The 21469-nt window shown below is 36.4% G+C and overlaps 1 protein-coding gene across 6 annotated transcripts in view; it reads left to right on the top strand.

The window, feature by feature from the left end:
• The window catches only part of MTF2 (metal response element binding transcription factor 2), a 60416-nt gene that overhangs the window by 24316 nt on the left and 14631 nt on the right, over positions 1–21469 (top strand). For 3 of the 6 annotated variants that reach the window (XM_004026143.5, XM_055352330.2, XM_063696935.1), the window contains 8 exons: positions 7254–7452; positions 7569–7650; positions 11715–11810; positions 12014–12114; positions 12496–12644; positions 15354–15449; positions 16343–16411; positions 17554–17677. In XM_004026143.5, coding sequence (XP_004026192.1) covers positions 7254–7452; positions 7569–7650; positions 11715–11810; positions 12014–12114; positions 12496–12644; positions 15354–15449; positions 16343–16411; positions 17554–17677 — 916 coding nt within the window. The remainder of the gene's footprint in view (positions 1–7253; positions 7453–7568; positions 7651–11714; positions 11811–12013; positions 12115–12495; positions 12645–15353; positions 15450–16342; positions 16412–17553; positions 17678–21469) is intronic. The other 3 variants (XM_019030601.4, XM_019030509.4, XM_063696939.1) reach the window with 3 other exon arrangements.

Genomic DNA, 21469 nt, shown 5'->3' with positions numbered 1-21469 from the left:
TAGTCTCAGCTACTTGGGAGGCTGAGGCAGGAGAATTGCCTGAACCTGGGAGGCAGAGGTTGCAGTGAGCCAAGATCGCACCACTGCACTTCAGCCTGGGTGACACAGTGAGACTATCTCAAAAAAAAAGAAATTATAATTGAAACTGGGTGTCACTTGATGGTTCATTATACTTGTTTTGTCTACGTTTGTAATTTTCTATTATAAAAAGGAAAAATATACGTAGTATATTATTATATATATAGTAATTCTCTTTATTATTTATCCTATATAGTAGTTGGGAATGTAGAAGAATGAGGTTTATATTACTGCTTATGTTAAAACATTGGAAACATCCTAAATGTTCCTCCATTGGGTAATGGTTGGAAAGCAGTTTAGCAGCTGATGAAAAGATTATTTTATGTGCTTTTATTTTATATTTACATAACAGATGGAAATTACATTGTTCAAGATACATTGTTATGTGAGAAAATTTATAGAACAATATATATAATGTCCTATATTTTATTAAAAACATTTATATGAATTATAAATATGTAGTACAAATAAGAAAAATCAGGAGATTAATTTTTTTTATGGGAGGAGATTGCGTGGAGCATTTTCACTTTTAACTATATGTTTCTATATTATTCTAACATCAGCATGTTTACCTTTGTAATCAGAAAGGAAGTAATAAATTCTAAAATTAGAAAAATTAATTTGGCTTCTAATGAAGGTCACATTCTAGCAAAGAGGGAAGTAATCAGTGATAGTAATGGGGTGGGGGAACTGCATAGAGGAAAACCCTTAGGGGAGGAAAATGTGCAACGATGTTCATCCTACTTACGTTTGAGTTGTGACATTATGGGTAATTTACTCTTTTCTTGCTTTGTTTTCTGTAAGATTTTTTTGGGCAGAGAAATTTTAAAAGAAGATACTGCTTTTACACGTTATTTATGTATGTATTTTTTGGTTTTTGTTACAGGTTGTCTAGGCTGGAGTGCAGTGGTGAAGTCATGGCTCACTGAAACCTCTAACTTCTGGGCTCAAGTGATCCTCCCACCTCAGCCTCCTGAGTAGCTGGGACCACAGGCATATGCCACTACACCCAGCTTTTTTTTTTTTTTTTTTTTTTTTGTAGAGACAAGGTCTCACTGTGTTGCCCAGGCTGGTCTCAAATTCCTAGGCTCAAGTGATCCTCCTGCCTCAGCCTCCCAAAGTGCTAGGATTACAGGTGTGAGCCACCATGCCTGGTACAAATGATCTCTCTATTAATGCAGTTTTATATAGGATTTATGTTTATGTGGGTAAAAGGTTGATGTGTATTTGTCTTAAATGTGAATGAAAGTAGAGTCTATTTTTTACTTAAAGCAAAACAGATGATTTGTGCTTAGAGACATTAGATTAAAAATGTACCCCGGGCGCTGTGGCTCAGGCCTGTAATCCCAGCACTTTGGGAGGCCGAGGCGGGTGGATCACAAGGTCAGGAGATCGAGACCATTCTGGCCAACATGGTGAGACCCTGTCTCTACTAAAAATACAAAAATTAGCTGGGCGTGGTGGCATGCACCTGTAATCCCAGCTACCCGGGAGGCTGAGGCACAAGAATTGCTTGAACCCAGGAGGTGGAGGTTGCAGTGAGCTGGGATCGTGCCACTGTACTCCAGCCTGGTGACAGAGCGAGACTCCATCTCAAAAAAAAAAAAAAAAAAAAAAAGTAGATAAAGATGAAAAGTTAAACTCTTTAAATATTGGTTAGATAAAAAATTTAACTCCTTAAATATAGGCGTTTCTTGACTTGAACTATATAAATTCTGCATAATCTTTCTGCCGTTTATGTATCATGCCCTATGCAGAGATTGAGGATACAAGTGTGAATAAGAGACAGACATTCTCGGCCGGGCGCGGTGGCTCACGCCTGTAATCCCAGCACTTTGGGAGGCTGAGGCGGGCAGATCACGAGGTCAGGAGATCGAGACCAAGGTGAAACCCCATCTCTACTAAAAATACAAAAAGTTAGCCGGGCGTAGTGGTGGGCGCCTGTAGTCCCAGTTACTCGGGAGGCTGAGGCAGGAGAATGGCGTGAACCCGGGAGGCGGAGCTTGCAGTGAGCCGAGATCGCGCCACTGCACTCCAGCCTGGGTGACAGAGTGAGACTCCGTCTCAAAAAAAAAAAAAGAGACAGACATTCCCTGTTTGGGGGGAAGTTGGTGGGTTATATTGAAGTGGGCCAAAGACTGAAAAGGGGAGGAGACTATAAGAGTGGAGACATTAAGCGTGTATAACTTTACCCCGAGGTTTGCTTGCAAATGGGAGAGGAAAGAGTAGGAAGTGGTGGGAACGGAGCACAAAGAATCAAGAGAATTTAGTTATTCTACCCCCCATCCCCAAGATCCTTGCAAGTTTTTAAGCATAGTTGAATGCTAATGGGAGGGTGCTCAGAGAGAAGATTTATTGAATGCTGGCTCTGGTTTGTATCCTATAATAAACTTCATCAAGTTATAATCTGTCTTGCAGTTGTAGTTTCCTCATGTGAAAAGGGATCTGTAAAATCTCATCTGCAAAAATATCTCTAAAGCAGTGATCTGAGTATTAAATTACCTCTATATATCTACTGCCTGGCACAGTATGTGGTTCATAATAGGGACCCAAAAATGATTTGTGAATGAATATGTTGAATGTTGTGTGTGTGTGTGTGTGTGTGTTTTTTTTTTTTTTGAGACCGGAGTCTTGCTCTTTTCGCCCAGGCTGGAGTGCAATGCTGCGGTCTCGGCTCACTGCAACCTCCGCCTCCCGGATTCAAGCAGTTCTCCTGCCTCAGCCTCCTGAGTAGCTGGGATTACAGGTGCCAGCAATCACGCCCGGCTAATTTTTGTATTTTTAGTAGAGACGTGGTTTGGCCATGTTGACCAGGCTGGTCTCAAACTCCTGACCTCGTCATCTGCCCGCCCTGGTCTCCCAAAGTGCTGGAATTACAGGTGTGAGCCACCATGCCCGGCCATGAATGTGTTGAATGTTTAATGTAGGGTTAGGGACTTGGTAATCTCAGTAATTTTTTCTTGGAGGTTTGGCTGTGAATGGAAGGGAAAAAATGAGGAGGTGGTGGGAAGGGGGCATAAGGAATCAAGGGTAACTATAATTAGGTTAGGTCTCATTTGAGACACAGCACACCAGAAACATTAGGAGAAGCAGGGCATAAACACTAGGAGATGGAAAAATAAAAAAATGTTTGATACCTTATGACCTAAGGATGTGCTATGCAGCAGGAGTAGTACAGTGGAGAGTAAGACAGAGACAGACCTTGCCATCCTGAAAGAAGGGGATAGTTTATTCAAATAATAGCAAAGCATATGAAACTGGGAATGTTTGCAATTTTTATTTTTGTACAGTTTCTACTTTGGAATTCTAGGTCTTAACACAGACCTGCCATGGCATTCTACTGAGGTCATTTTTCACCCATGATTATTGTTCAGGCTTTGGCTATTTTGTTTTTTTTAACTGAAGGGATACAAAATCCCTCAAGTGAACACTGAGCTTAAAGCCTTTTTTTTTTTGAGACGAAGTTTTGCTTTTGTTGCCCAGGCTGGAGTGCAATGGTGCGATCTTAGCTCACTGCAACCTTCACCTCCTGGGTTCAAGACATTTTCCTGCCTCAGCCTGCCAGGTAGCTGGGATGACAGGCATGCGCCACCACACCAGGCTAATTTTGTATTTTTAGTAGAGATGGGTTTTTTCTCCATGTTGGTCAGGCTGGTCTCGAACTCCCAACCTCAGGTGATCTGCCCACCTCGGCCTCCCAAAGTATTGGGATTACAGGCGTGAGCCACCGCATCCTGCCCCTTAAAGCTTTTTTCAAAGTTGATTGCCAATAGAGTTATTCCCATACTGTGAAGCCATTAAATTGTTTCAAAGTCTGGAGAAAGAGGATTCTTACCCTCTCCTTGAGCATCCCTGATGATAATTCATTGTGATTCTTCCTGCATTTTTACTTTTGTTCTCTTGCACTGATCTTGTCAAACATTTAAACTTTTTAACCCCTCTAATTATACTACCAAAAGTGCCTTCTCCTCACAGCTGACTATGGCACAGAAAAACAATGTTAGATAAAATTGCTTTGTGCCTTAGCATGAATCAAGGCAGCAGCATCAAACTGTACTTGTATTCTTCATTGTGTACTAACGGTAAAAAATATAAACACACACACGTACCCCCAAACCTTATTTCACTTAAGAATGTTTTTTGTTTGTTTGTTTGTTTTTGAGATGTAGTTTTGCTCTGTTGCCTAGGCTGGAGTGCAGTGGTGTAATCTTGGCTCATTGCAACGTCCACCTCCCAGGTTCAAGCGGTTCTCCTGCCTCAGCCTCCCGAGTAGCTGGGATTACAGGCATGCGCCACCATGCCTGGCTAATTTTGTATTTTTAGTAGAGATGGGGGGTTTTGCTATGTTGGCCAGGCTTGTCTTGAACTCCTGGCCTCAAATGATCCACCTGCCTCGGCCTTCCAAAATGCTGGAATTACAGGCATGAGCCACCGTGCTGGCCAGGTTTTTAATATGTGTGATAAAATAGAAATGGCATAAGGTACTTGTGCCATTGTTTGAGTTGCCAGCTGAACTAGCAGCTTTTTCATGGAACACCATTTTTACTTGAAACAGCCACTTAGTTCTGTATCAGGCAGGTATTTTCTTGAAGTGACAATCTACGTTTTATATTTACCTTAATTACCATTTTTTTTCATTTGTTCTTGTGAATTCAAGTTAGCATCTTGTGTCTGTCCTTCCTTCCATTTTTCTCTTTTCTTTTCTTCTTTTCTTTTGACAGGTTCTCTCTCTGTTGCTCAGGCTGGAGTGCAGTGGCACAATCACAGCTCACTGCAGTCTCGACCTCCTGGCCTCATATAGTCCTCCCACCCCAGACTCCTGAGTAGCTGGGACCACAGGCACGTGCCACAATGCCCGGCTAATTTTTATTTTTTAATTTTTTTAGAGACATTCTCCCTTTGTTGCCCAGGCTACTCTTGAACTCGGGGTCCTCCTGCCTCAGCCTCCCAAAGTGCTGGGATTACAGGCGTCAGCCATGCTGCACCTGGCCTGTGTCATTTCTTTGAAACAGTTGAAACAGTTTTGCTCCTATATACTTCCTTTATGCTATTATTGCCAAATACATTACATTTCTATATATTATGGGTCTAACAATACAATTATGTACATATTGTTTTATATACTTGCTTTGGAGGGAATATGCATTTATGCTGTCTTTTATAATTACTTTTGTTGGTATTCTTTGTGTGTGTGTGTGTGTGTGTGTGTGTGTATGTGTATGTACGTGTATTTGAATTTCCTTCTGGGTTTACTTACTTTCAATCATAGTAGTATTCATTGTAATATGTCTCTGCTAATAACAAATTCAGTTTTTGTTTATCTGGGAGTTTGTATTTCACCTTCATTTTTGAAAGACAGTTTTGCTGGATATAAGATTCTCTGGTGACAGCACCCACTCCCTGCAGCCTGCTTACTTTGAATATGTCATCTCACTGCCTTCTGGCCTTTATTGTTTCTGATGAGAAGTCAACTGTTAATCTTATTGGGGTTTCCCTGTACGTGATACATTGTGTTTCTCTTGTTGCTTTCAAGATTTTCTTTTTTTTTTTTTTTTTTTTTTTTTTTTGCCTTTCAGCATTTTTACTATGATGTGGCTGGGTGTAGATCTCCTTTGCATTTATCCTACTTGGAATTTGTTGAGCTGCTTGGATGTGTAGATAATGTTTTTCAGCAAATTTGGGAAGGTACCAGTTATTTCTTTGGATATCTTTAAAATGTATTTCTTTCAAACTGAAACACTCTGTACCCATTAAACACTAACTCCCTATTCCCCATTCTTCCTAGCCGTTGGCCGCCATTCTGTTTTCCATCTCTATGACTTTGAGTGTCTAGGCACCTCATATAAGTGGAATAGTTGTCCATTTTGTCTGGCTTATTTCACTTAGCATAATGTCTTCAAGGTTCATCCGTGTTTTAGCATGTGACAGGGTTTCCCAGAATTTCTGTATTTTTAGGTATTGAAATTAGATATTCCTAATACTTAGGAACTTTTTGAAACTTTTTTCTTTAATTTCCCTGCTCATTTTATTTTTACTAAACTTTTATGCTGTTTTTAGAATTATTATCTTATCTAGTTTTACATGTCACTGTATGTTTAATTAGTGAAAAATCTAATTTGGAAAAGTGAAACCAAACACTGCTTTGTTACCTTTAAGAAAGCTGATGGTGGTATGCTTTGCTGTTTATGGAATGTCTAATACATAAGTTATAATGTAATTTCACAGTATTTAATAATTTTTTTTTCCTGTAAGTACTCTTATAGTGTACTTTCCTTTTTTTTTTGTTTTTTTGTTTTTTGAGACAAAGTCTTGCTCTGTTGCCCAGGCTGGAGTGCAGTGGCATGATCTCAGCTCACTGCAACCTCCGCCTCCTGGGTTCAAATGATTCTCCTGCCTCAGCCTCCCCAGTAGCTGGCATCACAGGTGTGTACCTCCACGCCTGGCTAATCTTTGTATTTTTAGTAGACACAGGGTTTCACCATGTTGGCCAGGCTGGTCTTGAACTCCTGGCCTCAGGTGATCCACCCGCCTCAGCCTCCCAAAGAGCTGGGATTACAGGCATGAGCCACCGCACCTGGCCTTATAGTGTACTATTTGTCTATAATGTAATGAAATTGCTGGTTCTCAATGTTTTTTTTTTTAAACTCTCAGTCTGCATATTTGCTCAATTCAGTAGTGATTCCCTGTAAGGAGAAGGTCATGACTGCCCTTCCTTTGAGTGTGAAGAGTGTGAATAACACCAGCTGTCCCTTGAAGTCACTGGTTAATGTGTCTTAACTGCATGTGGCATAATCAAGAGATTAAAATGTAATTCACTTTTATTCTTTACCTAAACCCAGTCATGAGATTCAAGACATTATTTGCTCATGACCATGGCCTGCATACCTCAACATAAAGCTGTTATTTTGATGGCAGCTGCCTTGAATGTGTTATCTTGGAGTGTTTGCTGAGTCTTGGCCTCACTTAGAGTAGGCAATGAATGGATATTGAGAATTGTTATCATTTTGTTTTAAACTGCTTTGTTTGGAGAGTATTTATGATTTGAGGTACTTTTTATATTTTTGTCTTAAGGTTTTTAACAAATTTAAAACTTTGATTAACATATAAAATATCCCACTGGTATAAAATAAGCTCTACAAGTAAGTCTTATGTATGGTCTTTTATTCTCTAAACAGAGACTCTACAGGGGCAGGTAATTCACTGGTCCACAAGCGGTCTCCTTTACGTCGAAACCAAAAGACCCCAACATCCTTGACCAAGCTGTCTTTACAGGATGGACATAAAGCCAAAAAGCCAGCATGTAAATTTGAAGAGGGTCAGGATGTCCTAGCTAGATGGTCAGATGGCTTGTTTTATCTTGGCACTATCAAAAAGGCAAGTTACTTTAATGTATCTTTTGCTATTTTTGCAGTAAGCATTTAATAATCTTAAATTTAACTTCATGTTTTTAATTTTAAGAGATCACCGTTAAGTATTTCTCTGTATTGCAGATAAACATATTGAAACAGAGCTGCTTCATCATATTTGAAGACAGTTCTAAATCCTGGGTTCTCTGGAAGGACATTCAAACAGGCAGGTGCTACTATTTCTCTTGAACATGATTTAAATTAAAATTTGATTTTCTTCAACTTGTCATATTATGATGTTGTCTGTTGAATACAGTGTTTTTAGATAACTCAGTATTACTTCCGAGGAGAGGTTAAAAAATCAGCATAGCCGTTATTATAGACCATAAGAAGAACAAGAATACTCTAGAGGACAGATGCATCACTAATTTATACCTGTAAGCTATGTTAAGACCCTTCTAAGAACTTTGAAGAAAAATCTTTAGTAACTAATCTCAGTAACGGTTTGGGATTCAATTCAACTGTTACTTGCTTATATTTGTAGAAAGCAAGTGTTTATTGGGAGCATACTGTTTGTCAGATGATTTGGGAAATTAGGACATATAAAACTGATTTAGAATAATAAAAATATTCGTTAATAAGAATGGTTTAAAATTACCATTTAGTTATGGGTTTTTTATGTTTAAATGGGAAAATGAGGCTATATTTGTGTGCCAATAAAAATGAATAAAAGTATGCCTTGGTTTGGTTATGGGTATGCTTCTTGTGATGATTTGTATTATTAGAAACTATGATTGTTTCATGCTTTTAGCATCTGCTAAATATAGATGTTTTACCAGGTACCTCTTTCATGCAAAGTACTTTTAAAAATTACCAATCTTTACTAAAAGCCTGAGTATTTTAGCTGTTCATTAAAGCCCTACTTTTGGTTTGCCTTTTGCTGGGTTAATAGGCCTACACTAAGACCCGTGTTTTGTGTATTCTCATAGAAAAGAGATAGATTTTCTCCCTAAAGGGTAGACACCTTGCCAAAGTATTTAACAATTGGGTTTTATATTTGAATACCAAGTTCAATTTTATGGTAGGTTTCTGCCATGTTTTAGTTCTTGACTTTACTCTTAATGTTTCTTAAAGAATAAAAAAAGTTTTGGTAAAGGAATTGGAATGTTCTAATTACCATCTGTATAGTTGGTACTCAGGGCTTAGGTGGGGAACTAAGTAGCTTTTACTCTGGTAAAATGTTTTTCTGGAGAAACTTTTTATGGTTCCTGGACTGATAAGTTTAAAGGACTAAAATTACGTTTTGAATCTGAAATTGAGGAGCCAGAGAAAAGTGTGACTCATGAGATTTAAAGGGATAGGAGATCTCCAACACTACTAATATTGAGCAGATCTTACTACCCTGCACACAAAATTATTCTTTTTTCCTTATTTTGTAAACATAGGTCTCTCTGTAATAGCAGTGAAACATGTTATGCTGCTTTTTACTCCCCTTCCATTAGCTATGTGTTTGTTTCAGCTTTTAAAGATCTTTTGGAGTTTCCTGTGGATTTAATGTAATAGGTCTGTCTGTCCTTTTGTCTACTTCCTCCTTTCTACTTCTCCTCTGCTTTTAAAAGTGGTAGAAAAGAAGAAAACCAATGTTACATAGAGATAGAAAGTTGTTGTGTGAGGGGTTCTGTAAGTGCTGCACTCAGTATGTCTGTTTAATGTTCTGTGGTTGTTCTTTCTTCACTGGTTCCTTTTGCTGTTCTTGGAATTACAAAGGATTGCTCCTGGTCATTTAACTCTTCTTAGCACCCTGATATTAACACATATGAAACTTATAGTTGCTATAAAAATGAATAAATGAATCTGAAACCTGAGTTATGGCATATTTCAGTGAGGAGTGGGTTTAGTAGTTTTCTTCCCTGTAAGAAATCTGCCAATAATGTATATCAAAACTTAATAAATTATATTTGTCTAATGAGTTTCTTTTAAAAATTTTACATAAAGAAAAATATTAGTAGTCAACAGGGTGAAATATATCATGTTACAACTATTACATAAATGTAAGAGGGTTTTAAATCTTAGCATCTAATGCTGTTTTGGTTTCTGTGAAATGATATACTTTTGCATTGCTGGTGGCAGTGTAAATTTCTATTTTGGTGGTTTAGCATTTGCATTAAATGCAGAAGTTTATAATTATCTAATAGACTCATTTCTAGCAGTTTATTCATAAGAAGTAATTCAAAAAATACTAGGTGAAAAATGTTTCCTGAAGTTTATTTTAACAACAACAAAAAATTTGGTATTTCTAAGATGAAATGGCCAAGGTTTTCTAGTCAATTGGATTTAGAGTAAAGGAGACTATAGAAGATTACTAAGCTATATAGGAAGGTTCTTGTAAACTTGATGGTAAAAAATATATACATATATATTTGATTTCACAAGTAAAAGTTAATTCCCAGCTTTCTCAGGATTGTTTCTTGGGTCACTACCCCCTTTTCTGAGGAATTGCCTTCCCCATCATTAGTCCAGGTAGTTACAGTGAGAGTCAGGTCAGGCACCTACCCTAGCGGGGCTGTCGTTCCATTTCCAGGGAATTGTAAATTTTCACAGAGAGTTCCCAGGCTTAATCTGGTTGCTCTCCTGATCGGAACCATAAACCCAGAAGCTATGGGAGACCACCTTCAACAAAGTGTACCAAGAAGCAAACAGCTGGGTGCAGTGCCTTATGTCTGCAATCCCAGTGCTTTGGGAGGCCCAGGCAGGAGGATTGCTTGAGCCCAGGAATTTGAGACCAGCTTGGGCAACACAGGGAGATCCTGTCGCTACAAAAAAAAAAAAAATTAGGCATCGTGACACACACGCCTGTGGTTCCAGTTACTTGGGAGGCTGAGGTGGGAGCATTGCTTGGGCTTGGGAAGTCAAGGCTGCAGTGAGCTGTGGCTGTGCCACTGCACTCCAGCCTGGATGACACAACAAGACCCTGTCTGAGGGGAAAAATAAAAGGAAGCAAACAAAGCAGAAGAGAGAGGATGAGAGACCAGAACAAACAAATAAATAGCAGAAATACAAAAGACAGATTTCTCCCCCTCCAAAAAAAGAAAAACAGTTGGTAACCTGTATGTCCGAGAGTAGAGTAATAATGAAGTAAATTGGGTTATTTCCACTAGATGTAATACTATGCAGCTATTAGAAGTTACAATTTTGAAATGAAAAATGATTTTCATTTTCAATTTTGAGTGAAAAATGCTTTTGATAGAAGAAATATTACATAGTATTGATGAAGCATCTCGTAGTGGAGAGAACATGGATTTTGGCACATCTGGGTTTGAATCCTAGTCTTGATGTTTTCTCAGGGTCTTTGGGTTAGTTACTTTGTCTGAGCCTCAGTTCTTCTCTATAAATAGTATATTTATAAGTTAGTTGTAGAATTAAACAAACTATATCAAGATCCTACACAGTGCTTGGCCCATAGCACAAAATTATAAGTTTTTATTGTTGTTATGTATATAAAGGGTGTGTATTGTGAATTTGACTCTGTTGAAACAGAGAAGATGAGAATACTGGAAATGATAATGTGTTAGGGTGGTAAATTGTATTATAAATTTTGTGTGATTTTTTTTTTTTTAAGAATAAAAATGTCTAAGGAAGAAATGCTTCACTTGTTCTGCTAAAAAAAAATTAATAATTGTAGGACCCCCAAATTTTGTTGAAATGATATTTTGTTAGGGTATATTATTGGATACCATATTTTCAGATTTCAGAAGCTGAAGATTAAATAATTGGTGTTCAACCTGTTTAATAAATTAGTAAGTAAAAGGAAATGCTCTGAATTGAGCGAGAAAGAGGTAGTTTACTTATCTTCCTTGCTTTTTTTCTTTAATTTCATGATATTAGTGGTGTAGGATAAGTGAATGTATGTACGTGAATAGATAAGTATTCTATAAAGTAGCTCTAGTGTTCACAAACCTCCTCTACCTGCTGTCGCCCATCCCTCATCTCCACCTTCACCTTTAAGAGTGGGAATATGAGAAATGAGTAATAAGGGAAGATGCTCAAGAGCAATTTAAATTATGCCTTCTGCCAAAAAGCAGATTAAATTATGAAAGTAGACAGGCATGTTAAGTTAAAGGTAGAAAGAACACAGAGAGCAGAGAGATACCATTTGTGTACTTTGTCTTGTGAAGCATTATGATGTACTTAGCAAACATTGTGCGTATGTGCTGCTCACTGAGTCATAAAAGTGGTTTTGTTTTATGGAATTTTTTATGACTCTTTTTTAATGTGTTTTAAATATTTTAGGAGCCACTGGAAGTGGGGAAATGGTCTGTACAATATGTCAAGAAGAGTATTCAGAAGCTCCCAATGAAATGGTTATATGTGACAAGTGTGGCCAAGGTAACATTGATTTCTTTTAATCTTGTTACATACTGAATGCCTATGTTGAAGATTAATGACTAAAAATACTTTACATTGATAATTTGAAATTATCCTTTTTATTAATTATATTAATGTAGGAAATAATGCTAAAATGCATTCTTGAAATTGTGTTGAAAGTATTAATGAAACAGAATTTGCTTTATGCTTTTTTTGATATTAAGGATATCATCAGTTGTGTCACACACCTCATATTGATTCCAGTGTGATTGATTCAGATGAAAAATGGCTCTGTCGGCAGTGTGTTTTTGCAACGACAACAAAGGTATATTTTAAGTGTTTTGGGCTAAAGCTCTGATGGAATTTGTAAGACATTATCAACATAATGATTGTGTACACTGAAAGTTTGTTTGAATGAAATGAGCAATGAATGCTGGGTAGAAAGAGGTGCTATTTATTTGACTAATGATGCTTAAGTGACTTTTTAATGATGCTTTCACTTATTTGTTGATAGTACTATGGGAATTGGTGCAGTAATTTGAAAGAAGAAAAGAAAAATAGAGATTATTATTAATCAGACAGTTTGTGATATGGTAAAAGTTTGGAAAGGAAATTTCTCCAGAAGTGTCAGAGTCATTTTTAAAGTATAGAATTGTGTTTAAAATTTTAGCCTTCACTCTTTCACATTTTTTTCCCTCTAATGTAGAGGGGTGGTGCACTTAAGAAAGGACCAAATGCCAAAGCATTGCAAGTCATGAAGCAGACATTACCCTATAGTGTGGCAGACCTTGAATGGGATGCAGGTCATAAAACCAATGTCCAGCAGTGTTACTGCTATTGTGGAGGCCCTGGAGAGTAAGTAAATACAGTTATGTAATTCCCTTTAAGTAATTTTTATTTACTTGCCTTATCTATTTTTCTTGATTATGGTGTGTGAGTGATGGTGAATTGCAACTGCGTGAACACATCAGTGAAGAAAACCAGGGGGAAAATCTGTTATTTTCATAAAAAAATAATTTTCATCTAGTTTTTGATCATATCCACACATTAAAATATTTGTATAAGTCTTATATTCTGGAAATTTAAAGTGAATTATAAATATTGTCATAAAATTAACTATTGAGGGAAAACATTTACTGCAGGGGCCCAGTATCAGTAGTTTCATTGGATGTCATATTTAATGTGATTGACCATTTAGAAACTGGTATATTTAATATTATAATTTAAATGGGAGAGTAAAAGACAAGTTTTTTTAGACATAAAATCAACATGGAACTTTTTCACAGACAGATTACTGCTTTCTTCTACGTATTTTCATTTCTTTCTTAAAGTGATAGGGCACAGATTGTAGTGCAGTGACATGATCATAGCTCACTGCAGCACTGAACTTCTGGGCTCAAGTTATCCTCCTGCCTCAGCCTCCGAAGTAGCTAGGACCACAGACACGTGCCACTACACCTGGCTAATTTTAAAAAGTATTTTTTTTTTTGTAAAGACAGGTTCTTGCTATGTTGCCCAGGCTGTTCTTGACTCAAGCAGTCCTCCAACCTTGGCCTCCCAAAGCTGGCTGGGTTTACAGGCCTGAGCCACGCTGGCCTGGAGTAGCATTTTTATTTTCTTCCAGAACTTTTTCTTTGCATATACAGCTTGGCCAGCTGTTTGGTGCAAGAGGCCTAGCTTTTGGTCTATCTTGGCTTTTGACATACCTTCCTAACGTTTGATTTAAATTGAGAGACTTGTGACTCTTCCTTTCATTTGAACACTTAGAGGCCATTGTAAGATTTTTTTTTTTTTTTGAGACAGGTTCTTGCTCTGCTACCTCGGCTGGAGTGCAGTGGCATGGTTATAGCTCACTCCAGCATTGAACTGGGCTCAAGCAATCCTCCCATCTCAGCCTCCTGAGTAGGTAGGACCACAGGCATGTGCCACCACACCCTGCTAGTTTTTTAAGTTTTTTTGTGGAAATGGAGTCTTGCTATTTGTCCACGTTGGTCTCCAACTCTTGGCCTCAACTGATTCTCCTGCTTTGGCCTCCCAAAGTGCTGGAAATACAAGCATGATCACCACGCCTGACCCCCCCTGTAAGATTATTAATTAGCCTAATTTCAATATTGTGTCTCAGGGAATAGGAAGCTTGAGGAGAGGCAGAGGGATGGGGACTGGCTGGTTGATAGTAGTCAGAACACATGCAACATTTAGTGATTAAGTTTGCCATCTTAGGTGGGCACGGTTTTTGGTGGCCCAAAATAGTTATAGTAGTAACATCAAAGAGCACTGATCACCATGAAAGATACAATATTAATAATAATGAAAAAGTTTGAAATATTATGGGAATTTCCAAAATGTGACACAAAGACATAAGGTGAGCACATGAACCTAGAAAAATAGTGCTAATAGACTGAATCAAGGTATAGCTCTGTTTGGAAATGGTGCCTTTTATTATTTTCAAATAAAGATAACCACATCAAAACCACATACTAGCTGGGTGTGGTGGTGTGTACCTGTACTGCCAGATACTTGGGAGGCTGAGGTGGGAGGATCCTTTGAACCCTGAAGTCCAGCTTGGTCAATGTAGCAATGTAGCCCTGTCCCTTAAACCAAACCCAAAATCCATGTGCTAACTGAAAAGAGAAGATATATTTCTTAGATGAAGATTCAATTTTAGCATCTTTAGCTTTCTCAAACAGATCTATAGACCATACATTGAAATACAGCTAAACCTGTCAAAAAGCCTTTATACCTGGTAGAGTCTTAGATTAGATTTATGATAATGTTAAGCAGGTTTATTAAATCGTTATATTCTTTTTATTATAGCTGACAAGAATAATAGAAACACAGTAAAGATATGAAGTGGAATGTTTCTAATCTGAAAGCTGCCTAAGGCCATTTGATATTTGGGGCAAACAACAGTACCTCTGAATCTGACCTCTCCTGGGGTTTAGACAGTTGATGTGAAAAAAAGCCCAGAGACCTGGCATGGTGGCTCTCACATGTGATCCCAGCATTTTGGGAGGCCGAGGACAGAGGATCACCTGGGCCCAGGAATTGGAGACCAGCTCTGGCAACACAGGGAGAGCTCAGTTTTACTTTAAAAAAAAAATTTGCCTAGCTTGGTGGCGCATGCCTGTGGTCCTAGCTACTTGGGAGGCTGAGGTGGGAGGGTCACTTGAACTGGGAGGTTGAGGCTGCATGAGCCGTGGTCATGCTGCTGCACTCCAGCCTGGACAACATAGCAATACTTGCCTCTTAAAAAAAAAATAGCCTGGGCTTGTGTTTTAACAGAGCTCATTTGACTAGTGTAGGAGCCAGGCATTTTTGACTAGAAGTAGTAGTGTATCTTTCAAGAGCTGATAAAATTTCGTGAATAAAAGAAGAGGGATGAAATAGCTGATACTATAAGCCTCTTTGGGAAAGGAAATATTTACAGTAAGTATAGTAGAAATGTGATGCTTTAATTAGAACAGTATTGTGGATTAGGCCACTTTTTTTTTTTTTTTTTTAAAGAAATGAACCTTTCCCTTAAGACAGGAATTTTAGTGTTAACTTTTTTGTTTTTTTTAATAGCTGGTATTTAAAGATGCTACAGTGCTGCAAATGTAAGCAGTGGTTTCATGAGGCTTGTGTGCAATGCCTTCAAAAGCCAATGCTATTTGGAGACAGGTGAGAAGGGCATTTGAACTTTACTGGCTGATTTTTGTCACTTTTTAATTGTGGTTATATTTGCGATTTCAGATTTCCTAAAGATAGTTTCAACAGTGATTTGGAAAGGGGTTGTCTCAGAGGGAAAATATTAAATAATATACTTAAAATATACATAATTTTTGTGCTTTTGGATTTTATTCCAGAAAGCTTTTAAGTATTGTCAGTGATTACATTTGCTCCTATTGACCCATAGTACTCTAAAGTATTCTCATTGGTACCTTCCTTTAAAGAACCTCAAAGGGATAGTATTAGAATTGGAAAAGAGCACAGGGCCTTGTTAAAGACACAACTATACTTTAGATATAAAAAATTTGTAAAAGCAGACTTAATGTACTTTCTATATTAGAAGAATGCAGGGTAGCACAGTGAGCTCCAGGAACAAAAAGCTAGACCACTAAGTTTGACATCTGAAAACCTGGTTTTAAAAATCTTGGCTTATGCCACTTAATTTTCTTTCTGACCTTAGGGAAGTTCACTTGTCTCTTTTGGGCTTATTATGTTATTTTGAGCGTTGAATTAAACTGTGTATATGGGGTCAGCCATCACAATTCCTGACACACACAAGCGATTGATTAGTAAACTACAAGTACGTGTGAGTCTGTGTGTGAACTTTGAAGGTCTCCAATGGTTAAAAAAAAAAAGATCCTTTCTCTTCACATATGAACTGTTTCATTATTTGTTATTGGAAAAGAACTTCCTTCAATCACAGAAAGCATTATAATTTAAATTATATTTTGTTTTGAGTATCAGTCTTTATATCAGCTGTAGGTTATTCACTTGGTGAATATTAGCTATAATTGTTAGTTTATCTCTGATTACTCAGTATAAAACTTTTTCTTTTTTTTTCTTAGATTTTATACGTTTATATGCTCTGTCTGCAGTTCTGGACCAGAATACCTCAAACGTCTACCATTACAGTGGTAAGTGTGGACCTTTCTGTTAAAAAAAAAGAAAAGCCATTTTCTTAAACCTACAAGTTGAAACTTTCTATATACATTTACTTGGCTTAAGTAAACATAGGTTATTTATGCTTGGCTTTATTTCTTTTATTTATCCTCATGCCTGATGTCATCTTCACTAAGTAACATCCACTTGTATTGCTAAATTAATAAGGCTGTTCATTGTTGAATGTTATAAATGAAACTTTCAGATATCCTTTAGACCTAAATTCTTACTCATATTTCTAGTTCTTTTGAACCTTCAGAATAGCATACAGTAGAAGAGAGATAGGTATAACAAATATACTAATTTCTGCTTCAATGTAGTAATTCTTGTGTGTTGGAAGTGTGATGAATTTTAGAGGTTTACTAATAAAATGCTTACAGTAAGTACTTACAAATCTTTGTTGTATTTTACATATTTTATCAACAGATAGGATTTAACCCATGAATCAAATAGTTTGGTTAAGTATGGTATATTCTGTAGCTTATATCCGGAAGTGAAAACACAAAAATCTTCATTTTAAGTTATATTTTTTTAAAGCCAGACCCTCTTTGAATGCACTTGAAGAAGTAATTCGTGGCCGGGCGCGGTGGCTTTCGCCTGTAATCCCAGCACTTTGGGAGGCCGAGGTGGGTGGATCTCCTGAGGTCTGGAGTTTAAGACCAGCCTGGCCAACACGGTGAAACCACGTCTCTACTAAAAATACAAAAAACATTAGCCTAGCGTGGTGGTGGGCGCCTGTAATCCCAGCTATTTGGGAGGCTGAGGGAGGCTGAGGCAGGAGAATCGCTTGAACCCACGGGGCGGAAGTTGCAGTGAGCTGAGGTTGCGCCATTGTACTCCAGCCTGGGCAATCAGCGAAACTCTGTCTCCACAAAAAAAAAAAAAAAAAGAAAGTAATTCATATATCTTCTAGTTTATAGTTGCTATTCAGAATAAGCGAATGTTTAGTCACTATTTTCTAGTTATTTTTATGTGTAGTGATTTATTGTATTGTGAATATGACTATCCACCTAAATATTTCTCTTTGCATTTTAATTACTGTTTTACAAGGAAACCGTGATTTTTTAACAGTAACCAAAAACATTGTTTTGTGTATTTGATTATTTTCGGATTCCAGGGTAGATATAGCACACCTATGCCTTTACAACCTAAGTGTTATTCATAAGAAGAAATACTTTGATTCTGAACTTGAGCTTATGACATACATTAATGAAAACTGGGATAGATTGCACCCTGGAGAGGTAGGTGGTCTGAGAACTAACTTCAGTAGCTACTTGATGTCTTTTTTGTTTTGTTTTGTTTTTCAAAAAACAACTGAGACACATGTATAAGTCAGACAACTAAAATAGAATTTTATTTTTAGTTCTGGGGACAAATAAGTTTGGTATGGATATCAGGACCAGCCTTCTCATCCTCCTGTGTGTTTGTTGCCTGTTGACTCTGGAAATTTGTAGAAGGAGGAGGTATATTATTTGATTCTTTCATTTTCTGAAGTGAAAATCATTGTAGTTAAAGATAGAAGGGAGGGAGAAATCTTTAGTATTGGGTATCTTACTCGTAGTTCAACCTCCTTTTCTTCTAAGTTTTCTATAAACTTAGAGATATAACCAACATTCTTCCTTCCTCTCTTGTTGGTACTCCTTTATATATTTCTGACTTGTAGGAATGGTGGGATCTAATAATATTGTTAGAAAAATGAGTTGTAGAGTGAAGCTGCCTGAATAGAAAATTATCCCCTCTCATTCTGACATCTCATTTTGCTTCTTATTTTTGAAGTGTAACTACCTATGCTGGTTTACAGTCTTTTTTTAAATGAATTTAAAAGTAATGTGTGTTCATTAAAGAAAATTTTGAAACTAATGAATAGCAGAAAGAGAAAAGTAACTAGAATAAGTTTAATAGTTAGGGACCTTATTTTTAGCTTTTATTTAGAATTACTAAAGTACATATATTAACTACTTTTAGTTAAAACTAAAAAATTTGTTTTATAATATGGAATTTGATATGTATATCTTAGTCATGCTTTTTTTAGGTAAAAATTTTGCACACTGATTTGAAGTTTAGGAAGAATTTCTTGATTTGTAGCTTTGAGACACGAAGGACATCCTATTTCATATCAAATAGGATATCAAAGGGCTTTTTGGGGGTTTATGGGATATCAGGGAGAACATAATGCATGATTTAGTTTGTAGTTTTAAAATCTAGGATATTATTGAAATTCAGTTGATGTATTTTTGAATTCATCATTTGAGTTTTGAATGTTAGATATTGGATTATCATACAAATTTTTGTTAAGTTTTCTGTTAAATACTTTTTTTTTAGATGAAGTCTGAGAGAAAGTGAGTGATGTGTACATTTGATTTTTTTTTTTTTTTTTTTGAGACGGAGTCTTGCTCTGTCACCCAGGCTGGAGTGCAATGGCGTGATCTCAGCTCACCGCAACCTCCGCCTCCCAGGCTCAAGCCATTCTCCTGCCTTAGCCTCCTAAGTAGCTGGGATTACAGGCACCTGCCACCATGCCCAGCTAATTTTTGTATTTTTAGTAGAGATGGAGTTTTGCCATGTTGGCCAGGCTGGTCTTGAACTCCTGACCTTAAGTGATCCGCCCACCTTGGCCTCCCAAAGTGCTGAGATTACAGGCATGAGCCGCTGGGCACGGCCACATTTGATAAATTTTAATAAACTGATTAGTAATCAGAAAGTAAGGGGTAAGGCATTAGAAGTGGCTATAGTGGTTTTTATAATTATCTTAATATTTAATACTATAATACATTTGTTTAAAAATTCTTTCTAGCCATTCTTTTAGCACTTCATATGCAGATACATATGTATACCTGTTAGTACATTGTATGCATTACATGATGAAATTCTGCAGTAGTAACTTGATGTAGATATTGGGTATATATAATATAAAAACTCAAGTTGTGTTTATTTCAAATGCTGTCCTTTTTAATTAAAATTTAAATTTTAGTGTTTAGATTTTATTTGAGAGGCTGGAAATATAAGAAAATGAAAATCACATTTAGTATATTTTTCAAGAAAAGAGTTCAGTTTATGAATTTCGGGTGTCCCAGCTCCAACTGAACTTCTGAAACATACTAGAAAAAATTTGCTTCAGTAATAATACATGTTTTTATTTCTGTAGCCTATGAGGTAATGTCTTAGAAAAAAAGAAAAAGTTTTGCAAATTATTTCCACTTTTTGAGCCATCAAATTTATTACTAAAACAAGAGACTAATAATTTCTTACTGTTCTTTCTGTGAATTAAAATAAGAAAATATTCAGACTTCTTAGATGAGACATCTCATTCACAGACTTTGGTAACTGACAGATTGAAGTTAAGGTTTCTAATTTTCTGTATTCTTTTATATTTTTGTACTGTAATTATAATTGGATTTTAGGGTGAGTTTTTAATAATAAAGAGATGATAAAATTTATGCTAGTTTATCATGTTTATTCAGTGTTTTTCATTTAGTTTACTTTCAAATGTTTGTAGTGATCAATAAAAAGGTAACATAAATAATGGGTCATTCCAAATTATTTGAATAGAAAATTTTTGATAAACTAAAAATGAATTACAAATTGAATTTTGTCACTAATCCAAATTTAGGTTAACAAAAATTTACTTTTGTTTATATTCTTGTTCCAAATCTTATAAAATGCCATTAATTATTTTCAAAACATGGGAAGTAGTGTATGCTAAATACAATGTTTATATTTTATAATTGAGTACCTTGGAGTACTTTAGTCATTTTGAACATCAGCTCTTTCTTTTTTTTTTTTTAAGAGACAGGACCGGAGAGTCTCTCTCTCTCTCTTTTTTTTTTAAGAGACCCTTGCTCAGGCTGGAGTGCAATGGTACAGTCATACATAGCTCACTGAAGCCTTGAACTCCTGAGGTCAAGTTATCTTCCTGCCTCAGCAATTCTTGTTATACGTAATATAGACTAAAGCGCCTGCTCTAGAAATTTATCTTCAAAAATGAAACAAAATAGAACAAAGGTTGTGATTTTAGTTTATCTAAAATGTGGAGTTTCCTTCCTCTTGCCACCACATCAGAGAAAAAATTTTGTAATGATATAAGTTGATTGAGATTTTTTATGGCATTTTGCGTAGGAATATATATTGCACAACTAGGCAGTTATCCACATTTGTTATCCCTGAACTTTGAATTATAATTTTACATATGATGAGGCTGGCTAAACTTTAATGGTATTTTTTATTTTAGAAACCTAGTAAATACATATTTACATTTGTAATTACTTGCTGTAATCTTACATTGAATCAGTTGTATTCTGTTTCATGTATTGTGTCTCCCCCCCCTCTTTTTTTTGTAAAGGAAGCACTGTGACTGTTTTTATTTTAAAGACTGTTTTTTTTTTTTTTTAGAGCAGATTTAGGTTGTCCCCTTCTGCCACACATGCATTGTCTCCTCCATTATCAACATCCCTCCACCATAGTGGTAGATTAGTTATAATTGATGAAGCTACATCAATACATCATTATCATCCAAAGCTGTGACTTCTTTTAGTAATAAAAAGAAGTTTCAAAAATATTACACGTTTGGAGATAATATCCTGTCATACTGAAAAGGCAAAATGTAACATTCATGTATCATATTTTTTCTTAGTTGAATACGGTATAGGATTGTTATGAAGAGAAGATAAAACTTTTGAATCATTTTAGAAGATAATGGTAGTATTACACTGTTTCCTTATGTAGTTTTTGTACTTCTTTTGGCTTGGTACCTAATGATTATCATATACATTGAGTGTAGCTGTTTGAGGAACTACTATGTTTTGGATTATTTTCTTTGAGATAGTAAAAATACTTAACATTTGAAACCATGATAAACTTTCTTAAGGTTTTTATGTAAAATGAAGTCTCATCTGTTGTATCAGATTGTTTGGGGGAGTTTAAAATGAGATGTTAGTACTTTTTGTAATCGCTTATTGTCATTTGTGTTTGATTCTTAAAGTTATTTGAAATCCTCGTTCTGTAACAACCACTCTTCTGTGGTCTTAAATTTTAGA

The sequence above is a fragment of the Gorilla gorilla genome, chromosome 1 (genome assembly GCF_029281585.2).
Source record: "Gorilla gorilla gorilla isolate KB3781 chromosome 1, NHGRI_mGorGor1-v2.1_pri, whole genome shotgun sequence".
Classification (NCBI taxonomy): domain Eukaryota; kingdom Metazoa; phylum Chordata; class Mammalia; order Primates; family Hominidae; genus Gorilla; species Gorilla gorilla.
This window is presented reverse-complemented; position numbering and strand designations above follow the sequence as displayed.